At 36.8% G+C, this 17,211-nt stretch overlaps 5 protein-coding genes and 1 non-coding gene across 10 annotated transcripts; 4 read left to right on the top strand and 2 right to left on the bottom strand.

The window, feature by feature from the left end:
• Nucleotides 1-172: 172 nt before the first annotated feature.
• On the bottom strand, nt 173-3,788 carry LOC103853061 (protein LAZ1 homolog 1). The gene is made up of 8 exons (XM_033284914.1): nt 2,158-3,788; nt 2,024-2,080; nt 1,829-1,937; nt 1,563-1,749; nt 1,424-1,522; nt 1,098-1,353; nt 785-1,030; nt 173-706 (listed from the first exon to the last, which is right to left on the bottom strand). Exons 1-8 carry the CDS (start codon nt 2,359-2,361, stop codon nt 410-412), a joined length of 1,455 nt encoding a protein of 484 aa, XP_033140805.1. The 5' UTR covers nt 2,362-3,788; the 3' UTR covers nt 173-409.
• TRNAS-GCU lies at nt 3,453-3,534 on the top strand. Its single transcript has one exon. It is a non-coding gene; the product is annotated as a tRNA-Ser (tRNA).
• Nucleotides 3,789-4,133: 345 nt separating the features above from the next.
• Nucleotides 4,134-6,020, top strand: LOC103853059 (SNW/SKI-interacting protein). Of its 2 annotated transcripts, XM_033285452.1 has the most exons (2): nt 4,144-4,358; nt 4,479-6,020. In XM_033285452.1, exon 2 carries the CDS (start codon nt 4,646-4,648, stop codon nt 5,912-5,914), a length of 1,269 nt encoding a protein of 422 aa, XP_033141343.1. In that variant the 5' UTR covers nt 4,144-4,358; nt 4,479-4,645; the 3' UTR covers nt 5,915-6,020. The 2 variants fall into 2 exon arrangements, with proteins under 2 accessions (XP_009128207.1, XP_033141343.1); XM_009129959.3 differs by having other exon boundaries at nt 4,134-6,020.
• Nucleotides 6,021-6,092: 72 nt separating this feature from the next.
• Nucleotides 6,093-9,527, bottom strand: LOC103853060 (vacuolar protein sorting-associated protein 45 homolog). 4 transcript variants are annotated; one of them, XM_009129960.3, is made up of 13 exons: nt 9,294-9,527; nt 9,018-9,219; nt 8,851-8,930; nt 8,464-8,691; nt 8,242-8,367; nt 8,051-8,134; nt 7,835-7,976; nt 7,560-7,738; nt 7,255-7,410; nt 6,893-7,000; nt 6,680-6,801; nt 6,472-6,603; nt 6,093-6,374 (listed from the first exon to the last, which is right to left on the bottom strand). In XM_009129960.3, the coding sequence occupies exons 1-13, from the start codon at nt 9,381-9,383 to the stop codon at nt 6,314-6,316; spliced, it is 1,710 nt and encodes a 569-aa protein (XP_009128208.1). In that variant the 5' UTR covers nt 9,384-9,527; the 3' UTR covers nt 6,093-6,313. The 4 variants fall into 4 exon arrangements, with proteins under 4 accessions (XP_009128208.1, XP_033141340.1, XP_033141341.1 ...); XM_033285449.1 differs by having other exon boundaries at nt 8,054-8,134; XM_033285450.1 differs by lacking the exon at nt 6,893-7,000.
• Nucleotides 9,528-9,762: 235 nt separating this feature from the next.
• LOC117132053 (putative UDP-glucuronate:xylan alpha-glucuronosyltransferase 3) lies at nt 9,763-16,817 on the top strand. Its single transcript, XM_033285453.1, has one exon. The coding sequence runs from the start codon at nt 13,941-13,943 to the stop codon at nt 14,898-14,900; it is 960 nt and encodes a 319-aa protein (XP_033141344.1). The 5' UTR covers nt 9,763-13,940; the 3' UTR covers nt 14,901-16,817.
• LOC103853433 (putative UDP-glucuronate:xylan alpha-glucuronosyltransferase 3) lies at nt 15,411-16,817 on the top strand. The gene has a single exon (XM_033285454.1). The coding sequence runs from the start codon at nt 15,492-15,494 to the stop codon at nt 16,419-16,421; it is 930 nt and encodes a 309-aa protein (XP_033141345.1). The 5' UTR covers nt 15,411-15,491; the 3' UTR covers nt 16,422-16,817.
• Nucleotides 16,818-17,211: the final 394 nt, after the last annotated feature.

The raw sequence follows: 17,211 nt of genomic DNA, 5'->3' as shown, positions 1-17,211 counted from the left end.
TTATACAAATCATTTATTTAATTAATTATACACTAAATACAGATACACTAATATATTTTACAATTTTTTAATCCGCCTAAAATATATCTCAACATTCATTTTTTTTTAAAATGGAGTACTTGTAATTCAGCTTCAACTAGTTTTTATTAATAAGAAAATAGTTGGTTGGATCTAGTCACAAACATAACATGAGTTGTACACGAATTTAATCATGACACTTTTTTTTTTATTATTATTATTCTTGTGTAAGGATTTGTCATATTATGAAATACAGATGTTAACTTCTTTGATAAAGTTGTATAAAGAGTTGAGAAAACAAGTTAGTAGCAACACTGCTGTTACCTCTGTGTGTAAACCAAGAAGATTAGCATCATCTCATGAAAATCTACAACTTCTCTCTCTGTAGCTGTTAACTTCGCATTCTACTCCACAATCCAGAGACTCTAGACTGGTGATGTCTCTTTCTGCTTCCTAAACCGCTGTCACTCACACTCCCTCCTTCATAAAGGTTATCATGAACCTCTGAGAACTCTTTCGTCCATGTACTCATTGGAATCACATAAGAATCATCCTTTGTTCTCTTCTTCTTCTGCTCAAATCTTTTCACGTTTTCAGATATCTGATGGAATGTTCTGTTCACTTTAGCTATTCCTCTTTCAACAGGCTCCACCACGTGTGAAACAGTGAACCTCATGTCATCCGCAATCTAGTCCAAAGGTAAAGGAGGCCATGAGCAAAAAAACAAGTAATGCAAGTAGAGAGTGTAAGATTTAATCAGGCTTACGATTTCACTACTTCCCATCACCACATCACGCACACTCTGTGGGAAACTCAAGCGTTTCTCCGCCTCATCATGCCTACCGTACCGCATCCTAGTTGTTCTTTCGCTGTCTTTAACCTCTTCTGGATCGGGAGGTGTGTCTATAGAGGCGTAATCTGACATCACTGCTACGTTACGCACACATCTTTCCCCACGCTTGTAAGGCGCAGCTGGAAAGACATAGAGATGAACCACAGCAGCAACACCCATCTGCACATTTTTCAAGTTTTGATAAGCTCAGAGTCTCAAACTGTGGATTGAAAAGAAAAACTACTACCTCAATACAGATGATGTAGTCTTGTATTCTCGTCTTTAGTTCTTTAGCCAAGGACCCTTTGAAAAGTCCCATGGAGAAGAGGAAGGCAACGATAATACCTTGCCACCAGGTGAGGAATACAATAGACTTGAATGTTAAGAACTTGGCCAGTGGTTTGATGGGTGCTAGCTTATCTTTGATGACGCCGTAGAACTGTACAAGGCAATACAACGCCCATGTTTGGCTGAAGTTAAGCACTACAGCCAGATATGGATATCTGCAATGAGAGAAATAAACCATAATGCCACATTAGGACCAAGACGAGAGGGGAAGGAAGAAGATTTTACCCGTAATTCCACTGGAACTTTCCTTCTCCATAAACTCCACACGCTTCAAGGATCATTGCTAAAAGAGCACAGATCAATAGAGCATCAGGTGAAAGCATAGTGATAAGAGGATGATAGTCTACAAAAATCTAACATACATACATATTGAACGATGCCAATTTTCACAGCGTGATAAAACTGAGGACCAAGGTTCCAATTTTTTAAGAAGCAGTTCATAGGAAAAGGATGCTCTACAACTCCGTAAGTAGATGTGCCTTCAAGAAGAGGGGTGCTCTGGGTGATAACTGTTTGCTGTTCCATGAATTCAATCGTACGTTCTTCTCCATCTGAGAGAGAATAATACTCTCACAACAAGTCAGCAGACTCAAAAGTTTTTGATACGGTTATTATGTAAAGAGGCGTTACCAAGGCAAGCAATCAAATATCTCTCAAAGCAGTAGAGCGCAAAAGCTTCATAACAATCACGAATCACCTCGCAGTTGAAAGCTGCTTCTGAATTCAACAAAGACAAAAACTGCAGGACAGGAAGAAAATCATAAGAAAAAACTGCACTACCAAATATAAAATCAAAATTAAATGAATATATCTTATCAATCATACCGATTCGAGAGCATAAACAGGGACCATGAGAATAAGTCCAATAAGAAATTTCTGTTCCTGTAACAAAAACAAAAAAGGGGAAAGTTATGGTTTCTTACATTGGGAGGTCAAGTGATGATGAGCAACAAACAAACCTGGGGCTGATTATAAGAAGCAAGGTGTTGGAAGATGAGATACATAGGGAGGAGGAGGGCAACAAGAAGGAAAACACTGGCACTCAAGATTGGCCAAGTGAAGGTAGTAGTCATTAACCGGAATCTTCTACTGGAGGACTCTCCCATGGAGAGGATAAAGAAGAGAGAGCAGAGGATTCCCCTCCACCTCCACCTCCACTCCATTATTTTTTTTAAGAAACAGTGAAAGCAAACAGCTCAATTAGAGATACCAAAGCCACAAAATCGCTGATCAATCAAAATCAAATCTTCAGCTACTATTATTATTATGTGACCCTAATTTTTTTATATTTTGAATAGAGAGAAGGTTGATAAAGGTTGATATAGTAGCAGTTTGAAGGTTCCTTCTTTGCTATATAAGGACCACCCTATTCCAGCTGGTGATTTCCATGAAGCATCTGCTCTGCTGCACAGTAGAGCATTTTATCATTTGCTTTCTTCCAAAGCTCTTGATCCATCAGAGCTGCTTTAATAACTGCACAATAAGTTCCCTGTTATTTTCTTTGTTTCTCATTCTCCAAATTCTCCATCCGAGGAAGAAAACAAGATTATTAGTAGGATCTCCTGCATCTTTAAAGACAACTCTTTCTATGAGATGCAGAAAATCACTTGATTGATCAATGACCTGAAGACGCTCTACTTGGAAGAGTGACCTAGCTACTCTGCATTTGAACAACATATGCATAATGTTTTCTATATCTTCTCCACCATAACAGACCTCTTTTTGGTATCTTGCACCCTCTCTTTATCAAGTTTTCAACAACTGGTAATCCATTATGGATGGTTTTCCACCAAAATATCTTTACTTTTGGTGGAATGTTGAGTCGCCATAATTTTACCAATAGTTGATTTCGAAACTGTACACGGTGAAAACATGATATCTACTATAGGCTCAATATATTGTATCCTGAAAACGAGTTGAGCTTGGTCTGATTCGCTTTATCCTTTCAATGTCCTCAAGATGCATTAATTCCCTGAGCTTATTTTTATCCCAGCAAGTTGTTCCTCGAATAAATAAGTCCTTTACTATCAAGTGACGATGGGAGATAGAGTCAGGACCTCTTGGTATTGGCATAGGATCGTTAGAGAGCCAATGGTCTTTCCATACTCTAGCTTTACTTCCTATCTTGTTTTTCTAATCAACATGTTTATACTACTATTAATTAATATCGTAAGAAATTAGATTACTAACCTAAAAACAAGAGATGACAAAATTTAACAGCTAAATTATACATTGACTAATCCATTTTCAACAAGTCGCTTTGGCCGAGTGGTTAAGGCGTGTGCCTGCTAAGTACATGGGGTTTCCCCGCGAGAGTTCGAATCTCTCAGGCGACGACAATTTTTTATTTTGTTTAAATCGACATAACCGGAAAAAACCCAACTATAATTTCTCTGAAAATCACGTATTGGTAATGGGCCCCACCTTTAAAACATAGCGCAATAAGAATCTTGTGCTAAACCAAAAAAGGAAAAGACATTCATCTATGGCAATTGTCAATAATAGCACCTTTTGAAGTTTATATCTCAAAAATAGTATTAGAAGGAGAAAGTCACAAAAATGATATTCATTAAATGGTAAAATATCCCTAATACCCTTGGTTTAAAATTAAATAAACAAAAAAAAAATAAAAAATAAAATAAAATAAAAATAGAAAAAATGAAAAAAGATTTTTTTTTTTATAGTTTCAGATTATATGTTTTCAGATTCGAAATTTTTATAATTTTTTTTTCAAATTTTTTTTTAATTTTTTTTTTCAAATTTTTTTTTCAAATTTTTTTTTTTATAATTTAAAAATACTTCTTGAAACTGTTTTTAAAATTTTTATTTTTTATTTTAGTATTTTTTTTTTATAAAATTTTAAACCCTAATTCCAAAACCCCACCCCTTAACTCTAAACCCTAAAGTATAAGTGTATATTTACCTCTTTAATGAAACCTATTTTTATGACTTTGAGCCTTGAGTGCTACTTTGGGAACATAAACTTGGTTTAGTGCTATTCTAGTCTTTTTCTCTTCATCTAATTTCCTTCTTTTTTTTCTTTCTAATTTTCTTTCTGGTCGGTGGCCCTAGTTAGGTTATAAATAGAGATTGGTGGTCGAATCTAATAATCATCCAAGCTTTGAAGAAAGAGAGCTCCAAAAAAAAAAAAACAGACAGAGTGAGTTATCAAAAGTCTTTTGTGTGTTTTTTGAATTCTGATTGTTATATCGTTATAAACCATACTGATTTTTTTCTTATACTCTCACTATGGCGTCTCATAAATCCCTCCTACCTCCAGCCAAATCAACAACGACGACGTTTTACGACCATTCCAACGCTCCATGGTTCAAAAACCGTTTCACTGAATCCGAAACCACCGGTTACCTGAAGCGGCAAGGTTACCCTGAGGACTTTGGAAACGGTGGTGCTTTCCCTGAGATTCTTGTTGTTCAGTATCCTCTTGGCATGGGTAAGAGTACGTCTAATAATAATCTTGGGTCCAAGACTCTGCCTGATGCTCAGGTAAACGTTGTTTTTGATGCTATCGCGAGGCAGAACAAGAACTCCAGGAAGATTGTCTACTCTCAGCATAAAGATACTACTATCCACCTCGAGGGAGAGGAGGAGGAGGGGGAGGAGCTGCAGAAGCAGATACATGAGACTACGGAGGAAACGAAAGCTGCTATGGAGAAGGTTGTGAATGTGAGATTGAGTGCATCACAGCCAACCAATGTGCCTAGCCAATCAGGAGACTCTAAGTATATTGAGTATGAGCAGTCTTCTTCCAGGATCATTAGGATGGTGGAGATGCCTGTAGACCCACTTGATCCACCAAAGTTTAGGCACAAGAGAGTCCCCAAGGCTTCTGGCTCTCCTCCCGTTCCTGTCATGCATTCCCCGCCTAGGCCTGTTACCGTCAAGGACCAGCAGGACTGGAAGATCCCTCCTTGTATCTCGAACTGGAAGAATCAGAAGGGTTACGCTATCCCTCTTGATAAACGTCATGCTGCTGATGGAAGAGGCTTGCAAGACGTTCAGATCAATGATAGCTTTGCGAAGCTGTCCGAGTCACTTTACGTAGCTGAGGAGAAGGCTAGAGAGGCTGTTTCGATGCGGTCGAAGGTGCAAAAGGAGATGGTGATGAAGGAGAAGGAAAGGAAAGAGCAGGAGTTGAGGGCTCTTGCCCAAAAAGCTCGCTCTGAAAGAAGTGGTGCGCCTGAGAGTGAGAGTACTGTTGAACGGATGCAGAGGGAGACGATTAGAGAAGAGCGTCGCAGGGAAGGTAAAGATGCTGCTATGGGGAAGAAGAGCAAGATTACCAGAGACAGAGACCGTGACATCAGCGAGAAAGTCGCTCTTGGAATGGCGGGAGGAAAAGGCGGGGAGGTTGTGTATGATCAAAGGCTCTTCAACCAAGAGAAGGGAATGGATTCAGGTTTCGCCACTGACGACCAGTACAACGTATACGACAAGAGCTTGTTCACTGCACAACCTACTCTTTCAACTCTGTACAAGCCTAAGAAGGATACGGATGAAGAAATGTATGGGAACGCAGACCAGCAGCTCGGTAAGGTCAAGAACACTGAGAGGTTCAAACCAGACAAAGGTTTCACAGGTGCTTCCGAGAGGTCGGGGAAGAGAGAACGGCCTGTTGAGTTTGACAAGGAATATGAACAAGATCCTTTTGATCTGGGCCAATTTATGTCTGATGTGAAGACAGGTAACGAGTCTTGAACTGCAAGGCAAATGTATGTTGTGGTCGTCACTCTGGAAACAGTTTTGCTTTTGATTCAGCATAACGTTGTAGCCAACTTGTTAAATGCAATCTTTCAACTTTATATATTGGATCTTTCAGAAACACTATTCTACTTTTAAGTCTTAAGAGTCTCATTTTCTATTAGCCATTGTTTTGTATGAAGAACAATCCAATTAAACTGTACCACGACGGGTACACACACATACCCAAGATTCGATGTCTGTAATCTCGTCATATGTAGGAATGATTCGAAGAACCTCTTCTTCTATCATTGTCTCTCGAAAAATTATGACACGCGCATGTTTAGTCTTCTGTAGTCAAATATTTATCATAAGGAAGAATCTTATATATAGACTACTAATGCACAATAACCCTCTTCACACCATATGGCTACCTGATCTTGATATCCTTTGTGCTTCTTCCAAGTCCATGAGAAACCTAACACATAAATCATATTATCATCCAACATTCTAAATGATACAGTCTTGGATATGAACATTCAACAACAGACAAAACCTGTATTAAACTCACTTACCTCTTGGAATTAAGCACTGCGGTGCCGCCCAGAATAAACCGAATCCCGGAGTTGGTCGAGTTTTGTAGAGCAACGCAGCGTGATTCCTCGTACGTTGTTCCACCAACCATGAATATCACCACCTCTTGTGGCCTGTGTCACCATAAATTATGCACTTCTTGTAACAAAAGTAGTTTAAAGAAAGAGAAAACTAGTGTGACACACATACCGTCCCTGTTGAAAATGATCTCCAACAAAGGGGTAATCCACATCACGCAATCTCCCTCTGGTTATGCTCTCCATCGTTTGAAACAAAAGTGGCTGATGTTGAGTGTACACATTCTCAACCCCCTGTTTTTATTTTTCCCAGCAAATCAGCAACACGACATATACTTAGGGAGATGTACAATGTTTCTGGAGAAGTGTAATCTCAGATACAGACCTTAAGTCCACGAGCCATATTGCGTGCTATATTCAAAAGATCTCTGTTTCCAAACAGATCACCAGTACGCTTTTCTACGCCGGCTTGTTTCAAGAGAAATTGAACAAGCTGCAGTTGACATTCAGAAAGTTATGATATAAAAAATCTAGCCCAAGTATACATTGAAAGGTCTTTTGCATGTTATTCATAAATATTAAGTTAGAACCACCATGGACGAAACTCGAAAAGAACAGGTGGACCAGTATAGTGATACATGAACCATTAATCATTATCAACTTTAAAAGGTGATGCGGAAGAATCTATTCAAAGGTGCAAGAAAGAGATTGCAATTCAAAACTGAAAGGTGTTAAGTTTGACCGTACCCCTTGTTTGTACTTGGGAGAGCGTGAAGCCAATTTGTTGAACAGTTGCATCAACTGAACGGGATTCTCTTTCTCATAGCGCAGAGCATACAGCATCACCAAACGTAGCCGGTCGATGTCAGACACACTTTCATTGTTTAAGAGATCCGTAACTGCCTGCAAATAAGCATGAAAGTCAGAGGTATTACTCAGTGAGTAAGACCCTCGGCATGTTCCGGGTGATAAAGCATTTCTCTGTATGATTATTTTCGATGGATGCAACAGGTGATTCTCGCACAGGACAGAGAAAATGGAAAATTCACTACCTCATACGCAGCTCCTTGGCCACCATTGCAAGCCAAGTCCTGCTCTGTTTGTGAAACCAGCATCAGTTTCCTTGCTTCAACAAGCTTGCTCATTTCAGTAACCAGGGTCACATGCTTTGAGACGTTGCCTTGCATCTTTTTGTACTCAGGGTAGTTGTCAACAAATCTGGCCATGTCCTCTGTAAAACCAAAGCATTCACAGATTATCACTGTCACTAGCACCAACAGCTGGACGTCTTTGCAGGAGTATAGTTTAAGACTAGCGATATTTGTACCTACTGTCTGGATATTTTGGTTACTCTTAGCCACCTGCTGAAAGTCATCTACCATTCGCTTGATGTTCATTCCAATATCCCCAAAATTTTCGTACATGTTTGATTTGAAGAATGCATCCTGTTCTGATGATAAAACCACCTCCTGCCAAGAAAGGAGACTTATTAACTAGCTGTAAAGTTTCCAACTAATAAAACACGGTACTGGAGAAGACTCACAACTTGCTGATCTTTTGGAAGACTTCCAATGGCTCTCAAGTCTACTTTATTATCTTGAAGTCCTATGAGTTCGTGCACCATTGCCTACAAAAAGATCTCGTCAATGAGCAAGGCTTGTTCAGTATGACATCTGGAGGCAAATCTTATATACCAGAGAGTAGAACAATAATAGCAATTTTAGTCAAGTTAACCTGATATGTCCACTGATTCAGTAATGGGGTAACTGGGTCATCTCTTCTGTCAATTACAAGCAGCAACGGAGAGCTTTCAGTGCGTCTGAAGTCAAAAAGACCGCTTTCTTGCTGATACATCAATTTCTGAAACATAAAAAGTGTATTTCAAATGAATTTTCAGACTAAGCAAGCAGGAGATGAAGAAATAACATATAGTGAGCTAGCCAGAATTTCACGTACAGCTGTTTCCTGTGCAATCCTTTTAGCAGTATCAGAGGTCCTCTGGTATCTGATGACAGGTCTACGTTTCAACGCCAGAAAGACAGCCGCAATTCCATCAACAACCCGGTCGGAGTAGCGTTGCAAACCAGAGGGATCGACAACTGCTGGGAGCATATATAGGTGGTTTGCTGCCATATTCAAAGTGAAATGATACGGATCACCAGCAACAAAGTCTGCATAAAACTCCTGCAACATAAAAGGACTGTTAGACAAGCCACTGTTTAAGTTTGAATCAGAAAACCTAAGATGAGCAGAAAAGGAAATAATAAACTAAGAAACATTCTTTTAGCATCATCAGTGGAGGAAGGAGCAAGCCAAAAGCAGGATTCTAAAAAAAAAAATCACCTGAACTTGTTGTACAACCTCTTGCTCATCAGAATCAGCCAAAATATGAATCTGAGTATCCTTCAACAGGTTGGAGAAAACTGAAAGAAAAGATTCATAATCATTACTGAACAATGACAAAACTCAAAAGATTAATAATCATATCATCATCAGTAGTCAAGTCATACATAAATGGTATTCTCCAAATCTAGGATTCGCAAGCTGGTGCCGCAGCTTCTGAACATTCTCCGACGTCGGACGGACGAAATAAACAGCTTTCAGATGCGACATCGATTCATTCGACGCCGATATCGAATCTATCATCTCCACGAGGAAAACTTCTTTCTGGAGCAGCTCTGATTGCGAATACACGATGCTTACATTGCTCACCTACGATCGATTCAAACATTGTAAAATCAAAGCCCTAGATTATCAATCGGAGAAGATTTATCCGATTTTTTTACCGTTTCGGAGTCGAGTATGAGAACCTTCATGCCGGAGATATCCTGAAGCATCCGGTTGATGTAATCGCGCACGGATGTTACCAGCGCCATCGTGGATTCGATCGGATCTACGACGACTGATCTATTTTTCCTTAGCAAATCAAGTTAACGAGACGAAGAAATGAGTTTTTTTTTTTTTTGTTTTTGGTTTGCAAAACGAACCCTGACCTATTGGGGATTTCCTATTTAGCACACTAATTTATGTTTACGTTCTTAAACCCAATTTTTCTGTAGATAAACGGAGGTTAGACTCAGCGAAACGGCGTTTTGGCTTTGTTGTTTTAACGACAGCCGTCACTGCGTTTTGGTTTCTGTCGTCTTCATTAGTATTTTTCTTTTACTGACTTTTAACATTTTTGGACAGAACTTGGGTTCACCCTAAGGTGAATCTTATAATTCACTCCACTTCTTTACACCAATCAAACTGCCACATAGGATTAATGAAAAAAGGGATTAAATTTAGAAAAAAAAAAAATATAGCTTTAAAAAAAAAGGAACTAACGCTGTTGCCGTAGACGGCTTCTTCTTGTTAATTGCTTGAACGTTCTAATATCTTTCACAGAAAAATAATACAAGGGTTTGTCAAGTTCGGGTCTCCAAAATCTATGCTTTCAAAATCTTATTTCAGTTTAACCTTCTCCAAGCCAAATCAAACCATGTTCATCCATCAATTTTCTTCTTCTTCATGCTATTTGAACATCCTCAAAGGCTTGAACCAAAACTGATTTTGTACTGAGAAAGTATCAAACAAGAGGAAGAAGAAGATGGAGAGGAAGACCATTGAATTAAAAAATAAGTTTTTTTTTTGGAGTTGAACCTCTGATTAAATCTACAAACAAATTGGATCTAAGAAGAAGTGCCCAAAAAGAGAACAAAGGAGAGTAGCAGAGAACAAGCTACAAAGGAGAGTAGCTGAGAAGAAAATACAAAGAAGGAAGAAGAAGAAGAGCCTTGAGCCGCAAGAAACAGAAGAGTGAAGAAGAAGCATCGGTGTGAGAACAAATATAGAGACTAAGAGTGAGTAAACAAAAGAAACAAATATGATGAAGAGGCTGGCCGAGAGTAGTTGAGCTTGGATAATTCCTTCGCTAGAATAGATAAAAAGTTTGATGATCTTATCAACTTGAAGATAGCAAGACATGCGAGCTTTACAACCACACTTTGTGGTTGGTCGTGCATATGATTTCTTGACCTTAGGTTCTTGTCTAAGCCCCTCTTTTGAGCATACATAAACCATCCTTACTAGCTTGTTGTTTTTCTTCGCAGTCCGCTGTCTCCTTACGTCGAAACCATGATTGCCTCCATACTTTCTATAAGCTTTATATGCAGACTCATCAGAACTGAAATCCATTCCAATACAGAGCTCATGTTTTTTCTGATTTTCATTGTTTGCCTCTAAAGCATCAACATCTTCAATCTGAAGATAATTCTCATTGTTGCTTATATCCTCTTCTTCACTGAAATCACTGATAGAAGCATCTTCATCGCTGACTAAAGCATCGTCATCACTGAGTGTAGCATCTTTTTTCTCGGCTAAAAACTCATCTGAATTCTAACTTAACAAACTAGTTTCACCTGAGACTTGCAAACCAGATTCATCTTGATTAGCAGGAACAATTTCTTTACCACTTAAATGAGTACTCTCCATTGCAACTATATAGAAAAATATAAACAGTAGTTAAAAATTAGTCTAGATAACGTAGAACAATTATGAGTACAACAAAAAGGCTCCTACATCACGATTTGACCTTAGTTCTGTCCTCTTATACATGACAAAAAATTCATCAAAATTTGAAAAATTAACTAATGAGTAAATGAACAGATTGCGTAGAGGCATGTGGGAATTGATGAAAAATAATTAAAGATGTCTCCCATGACAAGCTAAGCAATAGAATGTCCCAATAAACAACTTTGATTCATTCAGTGGAACCCCACTAAACGTAATAATCATTAGTCATCAAAACTCTTTTCTTCTCATAGTTATTAGTTATTGCCAGAACAATTGTGACTTTAATGGTGTATAATCATTAGTCATCGATTTTTTGTCACGATCAAAATAAAGCAATAAAACCTAATTGACTCAATCTCTCTAATATGATCAAGAGATATATATAACAAACCATAATTAAACTTGAGATTAATTATGTTAATTGAGTGATGACGTATCTCAAACAAACCTGTAAGTTATGTGAAAATTTTTTTAGGAGTTTCTGGGAAGAAGAAGAAGAAGACGCCGATGGATTAAGAAGAAAAAATCAGATCAAAACTAACGGCGGCTTAGCTTAACGTTAGTTCTTTTTTTTAAAGCTATATTTTTTTTTCTTTTCTAAATTTAATCCCCTCTTTCATTAATCCTATGTGGCAGTTTGATTGGTGTAAAAAAGTGGGGTGAATTATAAGATTCACCTTAGTGGGTGAACCCAAGTTCTGTCCAACATTTTTATATCATTCTTTGAGCATACAATATTGGTTTTGAACAAGTTGTTTGTGACAATCCGCTCCGTGGGAACTACCTGTCCCGTGGAACCCAGACTCACAGCGCTGCAGCGCACCGACCCCAACTTCTTCATTATGAATTCTCTCTAATTCCATAATTAGGTTGTTGGTGAGCCTCGAATCCAGGACCTCACCCTTTAACAGCATTCCCACAGGACAAACTGTCACCAATTGACCTACAACGCTGTGAGCCTGGGTCCCACGGGGCAGGTAGTTCCCACGGGGCGTGTTGTCACATTATTACAGACAGAAGAGAAGTTCAGATCGGATAATGTACTGATTGACAAGGGAAAATTAGTGGGGCTGCTAGTTTATGTATTTTAATAGATTTAAAGTTCTAAATTTTTGTGATTATCTATGTCTAAGTCATGGGTTATTGGTTATGTACTTATGTAATTTATAAATACTACTTTAAATTATTATTATTCAATCATATAAATTCATCAGTTGATTTGATTTTACAATAGACTTGACTGATTTTGGATGGATTTTTAATTAAAAATATAAAAAAATTAAATTCAGAAATTTATAAATATTAATTAAAATCCGTACTTTGGATTTGGAAATCAGCAAAAAAATTTTACTTAGGTTTGTAAATTATATATTCCTTCCGTTTCAGAAAGATGTATGTTTTAGGTTTATTACACTTATTAAAAAAAACACCGTCCCGGCTCTGGCCATGTGTTGTGCATTTCCAGAGTACCCATTTTATTTTTTGATTTTTTTCAGCTAAGCTTAGGGCCCCATTTTTTTTATAAAAAAAAAATTGTACGAAGAAATGAACCTCTAAATTTGTAACACATAGCCCAATTTATGTTTGAGACAAACCTGAAAAAACATATAAGATTTTAGTTACCAATGCATTATTTTCTGTTATCAACTATTTTTCACAATTTTTAACCAAAAAAATCTTAATAAACACCATTATGTTTTTTGAACTTTACAATTTGCAATCAATTTATTCATTGAAAATGTAAAATATACTCCCTTTTTTATAATAAATGTTATTTTAATTTTTTTTTTGTTACAAAAAAATGTCATTTTACAATTCCAATGCAATTATACTTACTTTCAGCTGTAAATTAATTACAAATTGTATTGATTTTATAAATAATTTTATTTATCTCAAAATACTATTGGTTAGAGGGGTATAAATAATAATAACTTTCATATATTTCCGCCACTTTCTTTATTTGTGTGAAAAATGTCAAAATGACACTTATTTAGAAACGGAAAAATAATATTTTTTTTGAAACAGTTTTTTTGTTTCTAAAATATCGATTTTTTTTAAAATGGAAAATGTATAATTTTTAAATGTATTAAAATACATTATGAATAGGTCTGAAAAGTCAACTTGGTAAAACCAAATCAACTTTCCCCATATCAGAATGCTGAGCCCGAACATCATTTATTGTATTTCATCGGTAAAATACTAATAATAGAATAAAATTTAATTAATAAATACAATTTTAATCTTATGAAACTAAATTAAATCAACTCTCATGTGCCACAATACTTTTTTTTTTTGAAATTTGGGCCTTCAATAGTTTTGGACCGTCTATGGGCATCACATGGTCGTTTTTTCACTCGTAAAACGAAACTCAAAGTGTAAGCCCACGATTTTCACAACTGCATCATGTTTATTCACACAATCCAGTTAATAAATAAACCCATTTAATACAACTCTCTCAAGTCAAACTGAAACCTCTGCATAAGAACATGATTAATGAAAGGATTTTTAGGGTAAATTTTTAGTAAAATATTAGAAAACATCTCTCAACTTTTAACTAAAAAAACAATAACCGACTCTTAAGTATCTTAGTTTAAGAGCCAGTTTTTAGTTTTTTTAGTTAAAAGTTAAGAGACGGTTTCTTATATTCTGCTAAGCACTCCACCCTAAGAATCCCCCATTAGTCATGCTCTAACTACTCTAAACGAAGTTAATGTGGATCCCATCTTCAAAGTGCCATGGAGTCCAGACATTGGCTCCCTATTCCCACGTAAGTCCTTTTCTCTTTTTATCATTACTTTCTCGACTTTGATGAAAGATTACTATGGCTTTAGTTTCATACACAATAGCGTTGACTTTTTGGATTGTTAGATTGTGTATTTATGTTTTGTTCTCAAATTTTAAGTAGCTACTGCGTTTTTCTTTCATATAGTGACAAGCGAAGCAAGAGGAGATTCGTGAGTGAAACAAGTGTTCACAGCAAGTTCTCAACTCTAAAACCTGTGTTGGTAGTTACAATGCTGGTTGCTCTGTTCACTCTCTACCATTCTCCACCGCTACAAATTGTTGAAAGCACATCAAGTTTTGTTATACTAGAACCCAATATTGCTACTGATCTTCGCTATATATCTACAGCTGAGATAAACTGGAACCATATGTCACATATTGTTAAGAGTTACTTACCTAGTAGAAGCGAGTATCAAGGAACAGGCTTTCTAAATGTTAACAATATGGAGATTGATCAATGGAAGGAGGTAATGAAATTTGGCTATGAACATATAGATCTGCATCTAGACCATGCAGCAGATAACATAACTTGGGATTCTCTATACCCTGAATGGATCGATGAAGCAGAAAAATTTCAAGTCCCCATATGTCCTTCTCTTCCTTGGGTTCAAGTTCCTGGTAAACCTCGAATCGATCTTGTCGTTACAAAGCTTCCGTGTAACGTATCAGGAACATGGTCAAGAGATGTGGTTAGATTGCACTTGCAACTCGCGGTAGCTCGAGTGGCTTCTTCTTCAAAAGGGCTTCATGATGTTCACGTGATTTTGGTAACTGGTTTCTTCCCAATCCCAAATCTTTTTACAGGTCAAGAGCTTGTGACCAGACAAGGAAACACATGGCTTTACAAGCCTAACCTTAGTCAGTTAAGACAGAAGTTACAGCTTCCTATTGGTTCATGTGAACTCTCTGTTCCTCTACAAGCTAAAGGTCAGTACTCAGTAGTAGGCATGGGTTTTTCGGTTCGGGTCAGTTATTTTGGATATGATCCATTTAAGAACCGAAGAAATTTTGGTTTGGGTCGGTTGGGTATAATCTGTAAAGTTAAGAACCTGTAATTACCTGAAAAATTTAGGTATAATCTGGTTTCAGTTAAGTTCTTTCTGATTTGGAAATTTTAAATAAAATTATTGGATATTTCAGATTTTTTAAGATATTTTGGATTAAAAAAACCCACATTTTTGGATAATTCAATAATTTTAGATAATTTGGATTTTTAGATGCTTGCAGACATTTAATTGGTTTTTAAATTATATTATATATATAGTTACTTTACATTTATATATAATAATATTTTATGTATAAATTTGTATTTTATATATTCATATACCTATTCAGTTTTTTTATTCAGCTCCTGCTTTGGTTCGGAAAATTCGGATATAAAAATATATTGGAATGTTCAGATATTTGCGAGTAGGTGTTGATTATTTCGGTTTGGATCGGTTATTTGAATATCGGATAAAATGCCTAGGACTATTCAGTAGCAACTAGCAAGTTTCTTTAGTCTTCTAGTTTTATCTGATGATGATCATTTCTAAATTGCAGATAACTTCTACTCATCAAACACAAAGAAATAAGCTTATGCGACAATCTTGCACTCTGCTCAAGGTTATGTCTGTGGAGCCACTGCAGCTGCACAAAGCATTCGAATGTCTGGCTCTACTCACGATCTTGTCATACTCGTCGATGATTCCATAACCGAACACCATAGAAACGGTTTGGAATCTGCTGGATGGAAGATTCAGATGTTTCAAAGAATCAGAAACCCAAAAGTTAAACCAAACACATACAACGAATGGAACTACAGTAAGTTCTGTCTTTGGCAACTGTCTGAATACGACAAGATCATCTTTGTGGATGCAGACATGCTTATACTTCGAAACATCTACTTCCTCTTCGAGTTCCCTGAGATATCAGCGATGGGAAACGACGCTACGCTCTTCAACTCCGGTTTAATGGTGGTTGAACCATCCAACGTAACGTTCAAGCTACTTATGGATCACATGGACGAAGTTGTGTCTTACAATGGTGGAGATCAAGGTTACCTCAAAGAGATATTCACATGGTGGCATCATATTCCAAAGCACATGAATTTCTTGAAACATTTTTGGGCAGGTGACAAGCCTAAGATCAATAGGTTGAAGACGAAGCTGTTTGGTTTTGATCCTCCGGTTCTGTACGTTGTTCATTACTTAGGTTATAACAAGCCATGGTTATGCTTTAGGGACTATGACTGCAACTGGAACGTTGAAGGTTACCATCAGTTCGCGAGTGATGAAGCGCATAAGACTTGGTGGAGAGTTCACGACGCGATGCCTGAGAGTTTGCAGAGGTTTTGTTTACTGAGGTCGGAGCAGAAGGCGAAGCTTGATTGGGATAGGAGACAAACGGATAAAGGGAAGTACATAGATGGACATTGGAAGATTAAGATTGAAGATAATAGACTTGAGACTTGCTTTGAAACATTTTGTAACTGGGAGATTATGCTTCTCAATTGGGGTGAGACCAACACCACTGGAAACTCGTCCATCGCCGCTTCATCGCCATCGTTAAAAACTGCCGCAAAAACTTCCCTGTAGTAGTTGTTGTTAGTGTTCTGTTTATGGTACAAAATTATTAGGAATAGGCGTTTTAATTACCAGTTCTTATGATAAAATATTGAGTTAATTAAGTGTATGTATTAGTTCTAAAGTCATAATTTTGTATTAGCATGTATTGAGACAACATCTATTTTTCAGATGACTAGGATTTAGACTATAGGTAAGAATGAGATTAATTTACCGGAACAGTTCACAAATAGTAATTTAAATATTAAGTATTTATGGTTATTGAACGCAAATTTTACTTAAAACAGAGTATTATTCTCTCATTTCGACATCACCAAAGACATGGAACCGACACGTGGTAACACATGACTAGTCTGGACCACTTCTGTGGATCCAGAATAACCATGTATAATTAAAAAAAAAAACAGAGTTTTAGAACTCCATTTTGAGAACTTTTAGCATTGGAAGTGATCTAATATTAAGTTTAGCTATGACAATGGCATTAAAGCCTTTTTATTATCATGTATGTGTATATAAGCATATGGTAGGACTAAGAAATTTTCTTTCTTTGACCTAGAATCTCGAGTAAAGTTGTCTTTCTCATTCAAATTGCAATATTAGACCTCTGTAGGTTACTAACGAACACACAATCAGTACATGTACATACAAACGAAATACATAATGGAAAAAGATTAATGAGGTCTTATTTAATATGTATAAAAATGTATTAAAACGAATATAAACACCTGAGAAAATATAGAGCAAATAAGGAATGATGATGAGTAAGAAGACTAATTAAGAGGCAGCACATAAGAATAGAAGT

The sequence above is a fragment of the Brassica rapa genome, chromosome A02 (assembly GCF_000309985.2).
Source record: "Brassica rapa cultivar Chiifu-401-42 chromosome A02, CAAS_Brap_v3.01, whole genome shotgun sequence".
NCBI lineage: Eukaryota > Viridiplantae > Streptophyta > Magnoliopsida > Brassicales > Brassicaceae > Brassica > Brassica rapa.
This window is presented reverse-complemented; position numbering and strand designations above follow the sequence as displayed.

Excerpts from the sequence above, each read along its gene's own strand:
- LOC117132053 (XM_033285453.1), top strand. The coding sequence starts at position 13,941 with ATGTTTTGTTCTCAAATTTTAAGTAGCTACTGCGTTTTTCTTTCATAT.
- LOC103853061 (XM_033284914.1), bottom strand. The coding sequence starts at position 2,361 with ATGGAGTGGAGGTGGAGGTGGAGGGGAATCCTCTGCTCTCTCTTCTTT. Across the intron at positions 1,354-1,423 it reads AAGTTCCAGTGGAATTACGG|ATATCCATATCTGGCTGTAG; the intron begins GTAAAATCTTCT and ends CTCTCATTGCAG. Across the intron at positions 707-784 it reads TGATGGGAAGTAGTGAAATC|ATTGCGGATGACATGAGGTT; the intron begins GTAAGCCTGATT and ends CCTTTGGACTAG.
- LOC103853059 (XM_009129959.3), top strand. The coding sequence starts at position 4,448 with ATGGCGTCTCATAAATCCCTCCTACCTCCAGCCAAATCAACAACGACG.
- LOC103853060 (XM_009129960.3), bottom strand. The coding sequence starts at position 9,383 with ATGGCGCTGGTAACATCCGTGCGCGATTACATCAACCGGATGCTTCAG. Across the intron at positions 9,220-9,293 it reads TCATACTCGACTCCGAAACG|GTGAGCAATGTAAGCATCGT; the intron begins GTAAAAAAATCG and ends AATCGATCGTAG. Across the intron at positions 6,375-6,471 it reads GCAGTGCTTAATTCCAAGAG|GTTTCTCATGGACTTGGAAG; the intron begins GTAAGTGAGTTT and ends TTTATGTGTTAG.
- LOC103853433 (XM_033285454.1), top strand. The coding sequence starts at position 15,492 with ATGTCTGGCTCTACTCACGATCTTGTCATACTCGTCGATGATTCCATA.